Source organism: Agelaius tricolor, unplaced genomic scaffold (genome assembly GCF_023055355.1).
Source record: "Agelaius tricolor isolate 1412-34295 unplaced genomic scaffold, bAgeTri1.0.p SCAF_58, whole genome shotgun sequence".
Classification (NCBI taxonomy): Eukaryota; Metazoa; Chordata; class Aves; order Passeriformes; family Icteridae; genus Agelaius; species Agelaius tricolor.
The window spans coordinates 1501002-1516296 of NW_027269318.1; the positions used below are offsets into that span (position 1 = coordinate 1501002).

General features: G+C 55.4%; 2 protein-coding genes across 2 annotated transcripts in view; one reads left to right on the forward strand and one right to left on the reverse strand.

The window, feature by feature from the left end:
• Nucleotides 1–1077, reverse strand: part of DHX30 (DExH-box helicase 30) — a 32096-nt gene extending 31019 nt beyond the window's left edge. The window contains exon 1 of the mRNA XM_071456393.1: nucleotides 909–1077. The gene's annotated coding sequence lies outside the window, so the exon portion shown is untranslated. The remainder of the gene's footprint in view (nucleotides 1–908) is intronic.
• A 1717-nt stretch (nucleotides 1078–2794) lies between these two features.
• SMARCC1 (SWI/SNF related BAF chromatin remodeling complex subunit C1) overlaps nucleotides 2795–15295 on the forward strand; it is a 68361-nt gene continuing 55860 nt past the window's right edge. Inside the window, exons 1-3 of the mRNA XM_071456409.1 lie at nucleotides 2795–3004; nucleotides 9237–9356; nucleotides 11803–11888. Of these exons, the coding sequence (XP_071312510.1) occupies nucleotides 2810–3004; nucleotides 9237–9356; nucleotides 11803–11888 (401 nt within the window). The 5' untranslated portion in view covers nucleotides 2795–2809. The remainder of the gene's footprint in view (nucleotides 3005–9236; nucleotides 9357–11802; nucleotides 11889–15295) is intronic.

Here is a 15295-nt window from a genome sequence, read left to right on the forward strand (position 1 = left end):
TGTGGGGGCTCCTCGATCCACTGGAAAACGCCTACATGAGGGAAAACCACATCCCCGAGAGAGACACGGGAAAAATCACAGCAGTTCTGATTACTGGCTGCTGGGGTACTCCAGCGGTGTTGGAAGGGGCAGAGCCCCGAGTGCTTTGTGAGGAGAACAAAGGAGAGGGAAATCCTGCTGCCTGCACATCCAAGGATTCCCTGCCCGGCTCGGGCACAGCCAGCACGCCCCTGTAGCAGAGATTTGTTTTTACTCTTGGTCATTTGTGCCAAAGGACAGCGGATGGGTGCAGGAACCTCTGGTTAGGGGCAGCCCCGAGGGCTCTGGCTGCCAGCGGTGCAGGGGTGCAGGGAAGGGCTGCAGGTGGCACCGGGCTCCGGACAGCCCCGGGGCCGGACGGGCACCCGCAGCCACAATTCCCGCGGCCACGGGGCAGAACGGGCCCGGCGGCGGCACCGGGGCGAGGCGCAGGCGGGCACGGAGGGGCAGGAGCGGGAGAGGCGGCGGGAGAGCGGCTCCGTGCGGAGGAGCGGAGCGGAGCCTGCCCGGGCAGCGATGGAGCTCCGGGGATGCCGCGCTCCCGGGGCCGCTTCCCGGGCTCTCCCCGCCGGCCCCTCGCCCAGGGCCCGCGGGGAGCGGTGCCCCGGAGCCCCCCCGATCATCCCCGAGGCCTCCCGAGCATCCCCGGCCCCGGCGGTGCCGCCGAGCATCCCCGGTGCCGCCGAGCATCCCCGCCCGCGCCGCCCCGCCCGCACAGGCCGCGGCCCCGCACGGCCCTCCCCGCCTCGCCCCGCGCTGCTCGCCGCCATCCCCCGCTCCTGCCCCTCCTCCCGCCGTCGTCCCGCCCCCGCGGCCTCCCGGGTTCGCCCCAAGGGTCGCGGTCCGACCCCCGCCCGCCCGGCACCGACCTCCGCACCGCGACTGCCGCCGCCGGGCCGCCCCTCGGGACTACCGCTCCCGGCAGGCCTCGCGCGCGCTTCCGGCGCGGCGCGCCCTTCACTTCCGGCTCTTCCCCGGAAGTGAGGCGGCCCGCGCGTTCCCTCCGACCTGCGGCGCCACAGTGCGAAGCCTGTCGTGGGCGCGGGGCGGGGACTGTCCCCATGGCAACGACAGAGCCAATGGGCGGCGAGGGCTGTTACCATGGCAATGGCAGAGCCAATGGGCGGCGCGGCCTGTGGGGGCGCTGTAGCCTCGGCCCCGCCGTGGGACCCGGTCCCGGTCCCGGTCCCGGTCCCGATGCCAATCCCGGGGAAGGACCCGGTCAGGCCCAATCCCGATCCTGGCCCCGATCCCTGTCCCAGTGCCGATGCCGGTCCCGTGGTGGGACCCGGCCAGGCCCGATCCCGATCCCGACCGGGGAGCTGCCCAGAGCAGCCGTGGTTGCCCATGGATCCCTGGCAGTGTCCCAGGCCAGGTTGGACACTGGGGCTTGGAGCACCCCGGGACAGTGGGAGGTGTCCCTGCCATGGCAGGGGTGGGACGGGATGGGATGGGATGGGATGAAATTTTATGCCTCTCCCAACCCAAACCCTTCTGGAATTCTTGGCTGGACTCACTCTGCTGTCTTTTCAGAATGGCAGCCCTGAAATTCTGAAGTTCAGATTTCTGGATGTTTGGTGGGTTTATTATTCCCTGTATCTCCAGAGGCTTCCTTTCCTGCAGGTGTTTATTTCTGTTTGGAGTGTTCAGGGACAAGGGAACATTTACAAACTACAGTAATGCAAGGGATGGTTTTATACTGGGGATTGTGATTTTAATGATGGACTTTTTGACACTCTATTTGAAAATGCTTGAACTAAAATGTGTTGTATTTTAAAATTATATACACGTTTTTGCTTAAAAAAAATCTGTTATGTTCAATTCACAAATAAAACATCAGTAGAGACTCAAAACTTAGTAGTTTCTGTAAAGGAAATTTGGTGGAAATTGCTTCTTAATGACCCCTTCCGTGCTTATGGAATGACCCCTTAGATGTGCTTATGGAGAGGTGAAGGCACCCACCAGTGAGGACTCGGTGCAGACACCTGCAGGTAATTACGGCAGCACCCAGTTTATTCCCTAATTGCACCTCGGGGTCTCCACACCGGGCCTGAGCGGCGGGGGCGGGAGCGGGATCGGACCGGAGCGGTACCGAGGGCACGGACGGTGTGTTCGGAGCGACCCCGGGCGGTACCGAGGGCACGGACAGTGGTGTTCGGGGTCCGGAGCGCTCCCTTGCTAGTACCGAGGGCACGGACGATGTGTTCGGGGTCCGGAGCAATCCCGGGCGATACCGAGAGCACGGACGGTGCGTTCGGAGCGATCCCGGGCGGTACCGAGGGCATGGACGGTGTGTTTGGAGCAATGCCGGGAGATACCGAGAGCACGGACGGTGTGTTTGGAGCAATGCCGGGCGATACCGAGGGCACGGACGGTGTGTTTGGAGCAATCCCGGGCGGTACCGAGGGCACGGACGGTGTGTTCGGGGTCCGGAGCCCCCGGGGTCCCTCAGCGGGAGCGGCTCGGGCGGAGCCGCCCCGGGGCGGGGCGGGGCCAATCGAGAGGCGGGGCTTCACATGAGCGGCGTGCGCGTTCCCGCGCGTGTACCCGCTGGCCTTCCCGATCCTATCCCCAAGCACGTTCACGTTCCCGTTGGTGTTCCTGTTCGCATCTCCGAGCACACTCGCGATCGCGTTCCCGTGCGCGTTCCCATTCCGACCGCCGAGCACGTTCCCGACCGCGTTCCCGTTCCGGTCCCGAGCGCGCTCCCGGGGTGGGCGGGGCGCGGGCCGGGGCGCGGCGCATGCGCGGCGCGGGGCGCGCGGGGACAATGGCGGCGGCGGCGCTGGCGGCGGGCGGAGGCCCCGGGAGCGGCCCCGCGGCGGCTCCGGCGGGCGGGCCCGGCCCCGCGCTGGCCGCGGCGCGCCGCAAGGACGGCGGCCCCGCCGGCAAGTTCTGGGAGAGCCCCGACACCGTGTCCCAGCTCGACTCGGTCCGCGTGTGGCTGGGGAAGCACTACAAGAAGGTGCGGCCCGGCGGGGACGGCGGGCACCGGGCGGGGGACGGGGACGGGACGGGGGGGCCGGGGGTTTCCGCCGCTCTTTGTGACCCGCGGCCTCGCCGCTGCGGCGGGCGCGGGGCCGGGCCGGGGGCAGCCCCGGGCACGTTTCCGCTCCCTTCGCGCCCGGGGCCGTGTTTGGGGCAGCCCCGGTGGTGCCGGGACGTTCCCGCTGCCCGCGGGGGCCCGGCCGGTGCCCGCCCGCCCCAGGCAGTGACTTTCCTGTGCGGGCAGGTCCCGGCCCCGCTGGGTTTCGCTTCAGCCGCGCCCCGGCGGTGTCGGGAGCGCTGGAAAAGGGAGGAGAAGGAGGAAAATCCCCCGGAGCCGTCGGGAGCCGCGTTCGGCCCCGCGTGTTGCCCCGAGCTCGCCCGCGGCAGCGCCGCTGCTGCCCTTGGGCTCCTCTTCCTCCCCGCACGCTTCGCTCCCCTCGGCTGCCTCGCTTTCTTTATGTGTTTTGTTTTTATTTCCCGTGTGCTGATTTTATAACTTCATTTCGGTACCGTGAGGAATGCCCCGGTGTAACTTTGCAGCGGGTCCGCACGGCGCTGCGGCGGAGCTGGAGGAGCTTTGCTCGGACCGGAGCGGTGCCCGGGGATGCTGCACGGCCCCAGCTGTACAATCTCCGTGTTCCCCCGGTTTCGGGGCCGGCCCGGTGTCCGTCACCCACGGAGGAGCAGTGGCTGTTGGCTGGGCTCTTTGTGTGGCGGAGGATCTGAGACCGGCAATCTGACCTGGCAATCTGAGCTGGGGCGCTGCGGGGTGAAGGCAGCTGGGGCTCGGGTGTGTTTTTGTTTTTCCAGTCCTTCCAGCTCGGATCGGGGCGTGGGGAGCGCTTTGAAGCAGCAGCTCGAGTTCTTTGTGTTGACAGGGCAATGTAACAGAATATTTGTGCAGTTTAGCTTGTTCCGGTTGCGGTGCTGGCGGAGCTGTGGTTTTCCCTTTCCCTGTCCTGGCCGAGCACCCCCGGGATCCCAGGAAATCGCTGCTCCGAGCAGGGCCCAGGTGCCCTGCTGAGCACGGAAAGTGTTTGTGTGGCTCTGAACCCCCCTGCCAGGCTGGGCTCTGTACTGGCTGCTGGGCAGGGGGAGTGTGGTGCAGCAATGGGAGCCAAGGGGAAAAAACCACTCCTTTCAAATTGCTTATAAAATAATAATAATAATAATAATAATAATAATAATAATAATAATAATAATAATTATTATTATTATTATTATTATTATTATTATTGAAATATATTATAGAAATTATGTTATTGTATTATTGACTGTTATAAAAATAGATATTTATTTCTCGTGGCTGTGGAAGGTAATTAGAGTTGGGCTAAGGAGGCTCTACAGGGCGAGTGAGTTTTGGAATCCTTTTAAAAAATGAAAAGTGATTTTGGTTTGGGGAAACAAGAAAGTTCATACCAGTGCTTACAGATGGAGGCTTAAAACTCCAGAGGGAAGGGCTGGTTGCCTTTTGGATGTGCTGTAAATGGACTCTGGTTCATCTTGTTCTGTTTTCATCCCGCTGTAGGTGCGTGGCTTCTTCCAGAGAGGTACATGGTGATTTTAACTGGCCTTTGTCCAGTTTATGCTCTTAAAAATAGATGTTTGTACATCTCACAGTGGTGAAGGTGTCAGTGGCACTTGGTGTGTCCAGCTCCAGGGACACTGGGGGCCAGTTGGAGAGAATCCCAGAGCAGCACCAAGCTCAGTCAGGATCCAGGGGTCCCAAGGGACAGGGAGAGTGGGAGAGCTGCATTTACAGAGTTGCTCATTTTGTCTCTAGGTTAGACAAGACTTTTAATATTGAAGAGTTTTCTGTGTCTCTGGAAGAGAGCAGCTCTTGGGGAGCTCTGTGTGTCTCTAGAAGAGAACAGCTCTTGGGGAGCTCTGTGTGTCTCTAGAAGAGAACAGCTCTTGGGGAGCTCTGTGTGTCTCTAGAAGAGAACAGCTCTTGGGGAGCTCTGTGTGTCTCTGGGCAGGAACAGCTCTTGGGGAGCTCTGTGTGTCTCTGGGCAGGAACAGCTCCTGGGGAGCTCTGTGTGTCTCTGGAAGAGGAACAGCTCTTGGGGAGCTCTGTGTGTCTCTAGAAGAGAACAGCTCTTGGGGAGCTCTGTGTGTCTCCAGAGTACAATTAAGAATGAAAGAGGTTTCAGTAGTAGTGTGGAAGACTCACACTGGACCTTGAAAAACTCATTGACAGGCACCAAACACAGTGGCAGAAAAGGAAATTATTTATATTGTACTGAGCTGATTTATTCGAGGCTCTCTCCTGCTCCCAGTTTGTGTGTGTCATGTCTGGAAGTTGGTTTGTGTTGTTTCTGAGCATCAAGGGATGCAGGAGGTGCCCAGCTCCTTCCCAGGCAGTGTGGGTGCAGTGGGGATGTTGGAGCCTTGCTTCCCTGGGAGCTGGGAATGGGTTGGTGCCATGCGTTTGGAGTCCTGGGGCTTCTAACAGACTTTAGCAGAACAAAGTCACAGGATCCTGGAATGGTTTGGGGGGGAAGGGGCCTTAAAGCCCATCCAGTGCCACCCCTGCCATGGCAGGGACACCTCCCACTGTCCCAGGCTGCTCCAAGCCCTGTCCAGCCTGGCCTTGGGCACTGCCAGGGATCCAGGGGCAGCCACAGCTGCTCTGGGCACCCTGTGCCAGGCCCTCCCCACCCTCCCAGCCAGGAATTCCTGCCCAATCTCCCATCCATCCCTGCCCTCTGGCAGTGGAAGCCATTCCCTGTGTCCTGTCCTTCCATCCCTTGTTCAGAGTAATTTGGGTAGACTGGAATGGGCACTTTGATGTCGCCATAGTTAGTTAGAAATTCACACTTCGGAAGTAAAGTGGGCAATTCTCTTTTTGTTATATTAATGCTCATTTACCTATAACACTGTGCATTGTTTAGGCAGTTCATTTCTCAGTAAGCCACATCCCTCATATTAAAATGGGGTGTCCCAAAGCAGTTATTTATTGTCTGTAAGACCTATTTCTAAGGTAGCTGGGGAGGGGTTTAGCAGCTGCCTGATGAAGGATGCAGCCCCTGGCCTTGGCCTTGCAGCTGAGCTCCCCAAGGAGCCATCCTGATGTGTTGTTGATATCCAGCTCCATATCCAGGGCAATATCCAGCTCCATATCCAGGGCAATATCCAGATCCATATCCAGGGCAATATCCAGATCCATATCCATCTGTTGGCCCTGGGAACTCTGGTGGCTCTGACTGCTCTGCCCCTCTGACACAAAAGGCCAGAGCAGTTGATTTTTGGGGGGCAGGAGGAGGATGCTGAGGTTTGTAGGGAGCAGGTGGGATGTTGGTTAGAGGGGACCAGGGCATGGCTCAGCATGGGGAGCTCTGGGGCAGAGCTGGGACCCCCTTGGCCCATGGAGAGGGGTCTGAGCATATCCCTGAGCTGGGGCTGCTCCAGGCCTTGGGCTGCTGCCCAGGGAGGGTCTGCAGGGCAGAGCTCCAGGCAGAGCTGGGATCTCCTCCTCCCTGCCAGGAATATCCTGGAGCAGGGCACAGGCTGGCAGCTGCTGGGGACACTTGTGCCATCAATGCGTCAGGCTGGCACCACCTGCTGTCCCCAGGGGCTGCCCTGGCCGTGTCTGTGGCCCTGCTGTCCCCAGGGGCTGTCCTGGCCGTGTCTGTGGCCCTGCTGTCCCCAGGGGCTGTCCTGGCCGTGTCTGTGGCCCTGCTGTCCCCAGGGGCTGTCCTGGCCGTGTCTATGGCCCTGCTGTCCTTGGCAGGAGCCTCCTGGGCCTGCCTGAGGATGGATCCAGGGTGGGGTCTGTGTGCAGCTCCTCTGTGCTCTCCCCTTTGGAAAGGAGCAGGGGTTTGTTTGACCAGATCAAAGCATTTCAGGGTGGGTTTCCCGTGGCTCCTGTGTGGTGCTCTGAGCTGCAGTGCCCTTTGTGTGGGGAAGGTGTGTGCACAGCAGAGCTGATGGGGTCTTTGGGGTCAGTGCCCACATCAAAGGCAGCCCTGGACTGTCCCCCATTGGTGACAAATGCTCCCAGGGCAGCTGCAGTGCAGCACTGGCTGCAGAGATTCCCTCTGCTGCTGCTCACACTCTGCTTTCTGACCACACATTTTCTGCTTAAAGACAGGGGGTGGCTTTGTGTTTCTAATTATTGTGGAAAGGTTGGAAAATTCTGTGCTGTCTGTGGGGCTTTGGCATTTCAGCAGGAGAGCAAAATCCTCTTATGGAACAGGGCATCATTCTGTCCTCTGGAATTCACTGCTTAGAAACCTTTATTTGCTGCAGGAGCATTGTGTGGACATGAGGGGAGAACCTGGAGATCTGTTGGGCTTGATGCCTCTGTGGTCCCTCAAACCCCCGTGAATTGATTGGGAAATTGTCTGCTGTGTTTTACTGCTTAAAGACCCATTTGTGCTGCTCATTAGGATGCAGAAACGATGCAGGGGAGTCTTGGGCTTCTTTTTGAAGGGTTTTTCCCCTTTATTGTTCAGGGAACCTCAGGCAAGGTAATGGGCTTTCCATTAAAAGGATCTGCAGGATAGTGGCAGTGCAAGGGAGGATGAGAGGGTGTTGTCTTCCTTTATTGCTTCCAGCTGTCAGTGCCTCCTGCAAGAGGGAAAAATGGGAGCTGCAGGAAAAGGAATGACTGCCTGAAAAAGTTCACCTGTCTAAGAATAGGCTGTGCAAGGTGCATTCTCATGTAATTTTCCTTCTGAAGGAAAATATCTGAAAAAAAAAAAAATATATATATATATAAAGTCAGTACAAGGATGCCACTTCTTCTGGATTTGTTTTTTGAAGGAGGTTTGTGGAATCCAGACTGGTTTGGGTGGGAAGGGACCTTAAGGATCATGCAGTGCCACCCCTGCCATGGCAGGGACACCTTCCACTGTCCCAGGTGCTCCCAGCCCTGTCCAGCCTGGCCTTGGGCACTGCCAGGGATGCAGGGGCAGCCCCAGCTGCTCTGGGCACCTGTGCCAGGCCCTCCCCACCCTGCCAGGCAGGAATTTCTTCCCAATATCCCATCATCCCTGCCCTCTGGCAGTGGGAAGCTGTTCCCCCTTGTCCTGTCCCTCCAGCCCTTGTCCAAAGTCCTGTGCAGAGCCAGGAGTTGGACTCAGTGATCTCTGTGGATCCCTTCCAACTCAGGATATTCTGTGATTTTGATGTAATTAAAACATTAATTCCTGGGGGAGGGAAGAGGGCAAATTGAACTGCAGCTTTGAAATGTTAGCCCTCAGTTCCTTCCAGGCTCGTGTTTCTGGCTCAGGATTTAGACCCAGGACAGGACACTCGGGAGCCTCAGGGGAATTTGTGTCCTTTGAGTTGGGAAGATTGAATGTCTCAGATCTGTGCCTGCTCCTGAGAAAGTGCTGGGGGAATTCCCATCTCAGGGTGGTCAGACACTGGAATTGTAATTGTTTCCACTCACTCTGTGTCTCTGTGGTGCCTTTGGAGCTGATGCTTTGCAAAGCTCAGTTGGGTTTGGCTGGTATTTGGCACCACAGCTTTAAAACTTTGAGGGTCTGGGTCTCAAACTCATTTCCTTTAAGGGGTTTTAGAATAATCTGATTTGAGGGAAGGGCAAAGGCTGAGAAATACCCAGCTGAGAGACTGGGGCATCTCAAATTGCTCCATGTTCTACCTGGAAAAGTGATGTTTGTTCTGCTCTTGGCAGTCACCTGGCACAGCAAGGAGGTGACATCCAGTGAGTGAATACTGGATATTAGGGGTGACACAAACTCAGCACCATGGGAGGGGGTTTAATATTCCATGCTGTGATTTTACATTCACAATGTAAATGTAATTTTCTTGAACCTTGGGAGCTGCTCAGATTGTCCCAAAACATCCCAAGTGCCTTTGTGTGGCTCAGCTTTTCCCTCTGGGCAGGACATCCTATTTATACCAAGGGCTGCTCTGAGGATTAATTGGGAGTTGATTAGAGCAGGAGGCTCTGTGTGTGTGGGCAGCACGAGCCTGGTCCTTTATTAGGAGCTGAGTGGTTAATCCTTGTCTGGAGCCCAGCTGGGAGCTCAGCCACAGGTGAGTGCTGGCTGATGTTCAGCCTGAAGCTGGACAATGGTTCTGCTGGGTGCCCCTCCTGTGCAAACCCCTCTCAGCCCTCCCCAGGGATCCCAGAATGCTCCAGCTCTGTTCTGTGGGTGCAGGAGGGAGCTGGGGCGTCCCCAGGCAGCCTCAGTGCAGCTTCCCTGTCCCCACAAACTGTGCTTCTTGTCTTGCAGTACGTTCAGGCAGATGCTCCTACCAATAAAACCTTGGCTGGGCTGGTGGTGCAGCTGCTGCAGTTCCAGGAAGATGCCTTTGGAAAACATGTCACCAATCCTGCCTTCACAAAGCTTCCTGTGAGTATTGTGTTCTGCTGGGGCTCTCACTGCTGGCACAGCTCTGTGTGTGCTCCTGGGATGTGTCCAGGGCATTGGGACGTCCCTGTCCCAGCCCAGGCTCCTCCTGTGCACCCTCTGGAAGGGCTGGAGCAGCACAGCTCTCCTTAGTGCACATTTGCACTCTAATACAGCTTCTTTCTGTATTTGAAATGATTTCTGGAATGCTGTGGGAACATTTTCATTTCTGCTAAAACTCAGTGTAAGTCATCAGTTTTAAGTCAAATCTGGACTGGTGCATCCTAAACTGAGTGAGTAAAATGCATTTTCCAAGGCAAACAAGCTGCCATGAGGTGTTTTGGTTATTCAACTCCAGACTTGGGAGGTTGCCAAGGCTGAGAAATGCCTGTGCCACATTCTGCAGCAGCAGCAGCAGGCAGTGACCTGCTGGTCTGGGGTGGATCTCAGTCCCCTGGGATCCAGGTAACCCAAAACAACATCAGCATTGTGAGGGTGCTGCTCCCAAAGTGCAGCCTGGAGCCCTGTCCTGGGCAGTGTGAGCCCCAGAGAGCTGGAGGAGGGCAGGGTGCCAGCCTGGTGCCAGCTGGGTGCCTGGGGGGTCTGTGGGCCAGGACAGGTGTCCTGATGCTGTCAGGTGTGCTCAGCTTTGGCACAGGTGTGTGCTGGCACTGGGGCTGTGCCTCTGGGGCTCTTTGGGGGGGCAACACAAAGCTGGAACCGTTCCTAGCCAGTGAAGAGGTCAAAGCCCATTGAAGCTGAAGTTGGCCTGAAAACTTGGCAGAGCTCCTGTGGCACATGACAGGACAGTCCTTGTGTTGTTCTGTGCTGGTGTCCCCAGGTGTTCTGCCCCTGTAGCCTCTCCGTGAGGGTGGGGTGTGCACACTCCTTCACTGAAGGGTTTTCACTCCTGGGATGTATCCCAGAGCAATTCCCAGATGAATTTTAGAAGGAATCCTTCCTTTTGAGAGTGGCAAGGCCCTGGCACAGGGTGCCCAGAGCAGCTGTGCTGCCCCTGGATCCCTGGCAGTGTCCCAGGCCAGGCTGGACAGTGGGAGGTGTCCCTGGGACAGCACAGGGGGTACTGGATGAACCTTAAGGTCTCTCCAACCCAAACCATTTTGGGATTTTGTGGCTCTCCTGGTGCTTTGAAAAGCACCCAGAAGCACCCCAAGGTGCCATCAGGATCTCACCACCTCTCCTGATGCCTCAGTGATAGTGGGGAGCTTCAGGGACAGGGAGAGCTTTGCAGAGCTTTATTTGGATGTGGCAGCACAAACCATAGACCTGCCCACATTCCTCAAGTGCATAAACCACTGGAGTGCTCCTGAGCCTTAAATCAATTTGTCTTATCTTAAAAATGAGCAATAAACATTGCAGTGGCATCATAAAGATGTTGTTCCTGTGTTTGTTCTCGCTGCTTCAAAGCTCTAATCTGGCCAAATTTGCTCAGGTTAATTTACAGCCCTTGGGTCTCAGTTACTTCCAGCAGGACCCAACTCCTCAGCCCATCCTCAGGAGTGCTGCTGTTTGGGGGGGTCTCTCCTGCTCCCAGCAGAAAGCCCCTGGTGGTAACCAGAGCCTGGCCTCTGAGCAACTCCCCAGATTCTGCTTTGTGCCTTGTATAGGCTTTTTATATTTACTGAGAAGAATAATCCAGGACCAAAGCAGGTCCTGGCATTGCCCTCCCTGCCCTGCCTGCAGCTGCCCCATCCTCTTGTCCCCATTGCCAGGAGGACTCTGACAGCAGCTGCCTTTCCCAGGCACAGCCCTCCTGACCAGAGAGAGCAGGAAAGGTGCACACTCCAGACTCAAATCTATCAGAAAATTGAGTTTTTGTTCAGGAAACAGAGTTTTTTAATAACCTTGCAGAGAAAGGACTTGGGGGGACTCTGAAGCTTCCAGCCCTGTTTGAGTGTTGTGGGATTCCTGCTTTGGGAAGGGGTGACTCAGGTGAAGCTGAGAGGGCAGACATGAGCTGAGTTTGGTGTTTTAGGGTAGATGTGCAGCTCCTGACACACAGCTTTCCCTGGGGAGGGATGGATGGAGTGTGGAATAGCTGAGCTCTGCTTCAGGTGCTCATTCCTGATGATCTGGTTTGATGCTCTCACACAGATGAGGAGCTGCTTCCCTGACAGCTACAATGTGAGGTTTAATTTACTGTGAAATGGGTGTTCAAAGAATACTTTGGATTTTTACAGCTCGACCTGGAGCTTTCAGATACATCAAGTTCCTGCAAACAAAAAAAAATTCTGCTTAATCCAAATACGTTTAATCTTCAGGAAACATTCTGAAAGGAGAACCTCAAACTCTGGAAGTGTTTCATCTGAAAATTTAACTTTTCATTTGATATGTTCTATGTCTAAAACTCAGCTAACCACTATGTGTTTGTTTAAAATAATTGCATAAAAGACAATGTGACTGTTTTTCCTTGTTTTCTGGGTGCCAGGCAAAGTGCTTCATGGATTTCAAAGCTGGAGGTACATTATGTCACATTCTTGGTGCTGCTTACAAATATAAGAATGAACAGGGCTGGTAAGTTTTTATTTGTATTTTATTTTTTTATACACCTTTTGCATGAAACCAAGCACATGAATTGCTTATGCAAACTACCTAAAGTTTAATCCTTCCTGGAGACTCGGGCAGGCAAGGCAGTGGAGATGGGAAGAGGGAACTTTTTCCTGTTTTGCTGATGGTAGCTTTTTTAAGACACACCCCCACACTTCTAAATTTAAAGAGGAGTTGGCCAAGTTGAAGGTTTTGGGCCTGTAGTTGGAGTTAATTACAAGTTTGAGGCTCCTTTTTTATTTCCTTGCTGTCTGACTGAGAAAATGAACCAGATCAGTCTCACATCTGTGAGACATAAATCTTTGTTGCTGTATTGATTATTTGGTTTAGTTATGGCTGGGAAAGCATGAGGCACTGCAGTTCCTAGTAAATGCTCAGGTTTCCATTGCTCCAAAAATGGGGAGGGTAAGCACTTAGAAACTCTGCCCCTGGAGTTGTTGATACTGGGATGAAAATACCCCTGTGACATCTCAGGAGTGCTTTAACTTGGGTGTTGTTCAGTTACAATCCTCTTCCCAAGGGAACAGCAGCGTGGGATCATAAAATCCTGGAATAGTTTGGGCTGCAAGGGATGCTAAAGTAACCCAGTTCCACTCCCTGCCATGGCAGGGACACCTTCCCCTGTCCCAGGCTGCTCCAAGCCCCAGTGTCCAACCTGGCCTTGAAATCACTATTTCTGAGAGCACTGGGCAAAAAAAAAAAAAAAGAGGATGAAAAGCCAATAAATGTAAACAATCAATAAAATTAAGCAGAGGTTGTTCCTGTCCACAAATTTCAATAGTTTGGATGTGATGTTTCCAATCTGTAGCAGCATTCTTGAATTGACTGAGTTGTTTTTACACAAAAGAGCCATTTAAAAGGCAAAACAAAGTTGTTTGAGAATGATTGGTTGTTTTTAGGAATTATTTATATTCATATCTGCTCTGTCTGAGGTGGATATATCAGGAATAAACCACTCTCAGGGGCTTTCCTATTCCAATCTTACCAGCACCTGGGACAGGCACCTCTCTGCAGTGTGGTTTACCAGCAGTGTCCTGCTACCTCTTTGCCTTAAGATACAGGAATGAAATGGGTCCAACTTCAGGAACATTTGAACTGAATGAACATTTCTTATTTTCAATAAGAAAATGTGGTTTGCAGTCAGCTGCCCAGCCCAGCAGGGCTCTGGAGCTGCCTCCTCCCCTGTCCCTGCCTTGCTGCTGCCCAGGATTAGGTGGGTAGTGCCTGGTGTGTGTGCATGTGGGCAGTAATCCTGCACTTAACTCTGAGCTCAGCCCTAGAGCCTGGCATGTGTCCCCACTGACCCTGCCAAGTGATCTGTGCTGTTTGCCTGCCCTGTGCTTGATTTGATTTTTGTTTTGGTCTGCATTGTCGCTCCTGCTTAACCTGTTTGTGACTGATCTGTCTTATAGGAGAAGTCCCCTTCCTCGCCACAATAGGTATGTCTGAGAGCTGGACATACACCCCTGGCCCAGCCTGGCCCAGGGAGCCTCTTGAGCTGAGCCCAGCAAGAGTTAGTGCCATTCTCTCCCAATGGGCAGCTGAAACAGTGCTGTTACTCATTATCCATGTGCTTCTCTGGCTGTCTGCAGCAGGCAGGGAGCTGGGGGCATGCAGCATTCCATGGATGCACAGTGCAGGTTTTGAGCTAAAAATGGCAACATTCTGGTCATGCCCTGGGTGTCTTTGTGTCACAGGTACCAAGAGGTCTGTAGGTGTTAATTTGGCATCTGTCTCCCACAGAGCCATTCTGGGTGTTTGGGATACAAACCATGGCTGCATACTGGAGAAGGGGCTCAGTCTTGACTCAAAATCCTCTGTATTAGAGGTGTAAAACACCTTATTAACAGTGGCCTGACAGCCTTGATGTCTGTCCATGCTTCTGCAAGTCAGGGTGAACTTCCCAAAGCACACAACAAGGTCATAAATTCCTCTCTAAAAGGCTGATTCCAAGAAATGTGCCAGGATCTTACATTTGATTTGTTTGCCACGTCCTCAGTGTGAAGGGTAATGTGCTTTAGGACAGAACCCATCCCCCTGACAGGGGGTGTTGGTGGAGCTGCCCAGCACCTCAGGTGTTCCCACAGATCCACCTGCCTGGCTCCTCCCTCCTGAAAATCCCAGGGCTCCTGGAGGACATCCTGCAGGTCCCAGGGGGATGTCATCATTGATTTAGTGGGGTCACAGGGCTTGGGGCTCAGCTTTGCTTTCCTGAACCTTCTCTGAGCCCGTGTGCACTGGCCCAAGGGATCTGTGCCTGGGACAGGGCTGTGTTTGTAGGGAACTGCCCTTGGCTGGGAATGGCTGGTGTGAGCTGGGTGGTGACTGCAGCCTCAGTGCCTCGTGGGGAGGGTGTGCCAGCCTCCACTGCCCTGGGTGTGCAGGGTTTGGGATTCACACCTGCCTCTGCCCTGGGTGTGCAGGGTTTGGGATTCACACCTGCCTCTGCCCTGGGTGTGCAGGGTTTGGGATTCACACCTGCCTCTGCCCTGGGTGTGCAGGGTTTGGGATTCACACCTGCCTCTGCCCTGGGTGTGCAGGGTTTGGGATTCACACCTGCCTCTGCCCTGGGTGTGCAGGGTTTGGGTTTGGGATTCACACCTGCCTCTGCCCTGGGTGTGCAGGGTTTGGGTTTGGGATTCACACCTGCCCTGGGGGTGTGCAGGGTTTGGGTTTGGGATTCACACCTGCCCTGGGGGTGTGCAGGGTTTGGGTTTGGGATTCACACCTGCCCTGGGTGTGCAGGATTTGGGTCTCACACCTGCCCTGGGTGTGCAGGGTTTGGGATTCACACCTGCCTCTGCCCTGGGTGTGCAGGGTTTGGGTTTGGGATTCACACCTTCCCTGGGTGTGCAGGGTTTGGGTTTCACACCTGCCACCCCCCACACCCCAGGAGCCTTCCCAGACCCCAGCAGCGGCCTGATCCCAAACCTGGAGGTGCAGGCATGCTCCAGGTCCTGTTCTGCATCTGGGGACACAGCCTGAGGGCTCAGCACCTCTGGAGCTTTGGGACAGGCTGGATCCTGAGGCTCAGCACCTCTGCAGCTTTGGGTCAGGCTGGATTCTGAGGGTTCAGCACCTCTGGAGCTTTGGGTCAGGCTGGATCCTGAGGGCTCAGCACCTCTGCAGCTTTGGGTCAGGCTGGATTCTGAGGGTTCAGCACCTCTGGAGCTTTGGGACAGGCTGGATCCTGAGGGTTCAGCACCTCTGCAGCTTTGGGACAGGCTGGATCCTGAGGGTTCAGCACCTCTGGAGCTTTGGGTCAGGCTGGATCCTGAGGCTCAGCACCTCTGCAGCTTTGGGACAGGCTGGATCCTGAGGCTCAGCACCTCTGGAGCTTTGGGTCAGGCTGGATCCTGAGGGTTCAGCACCTC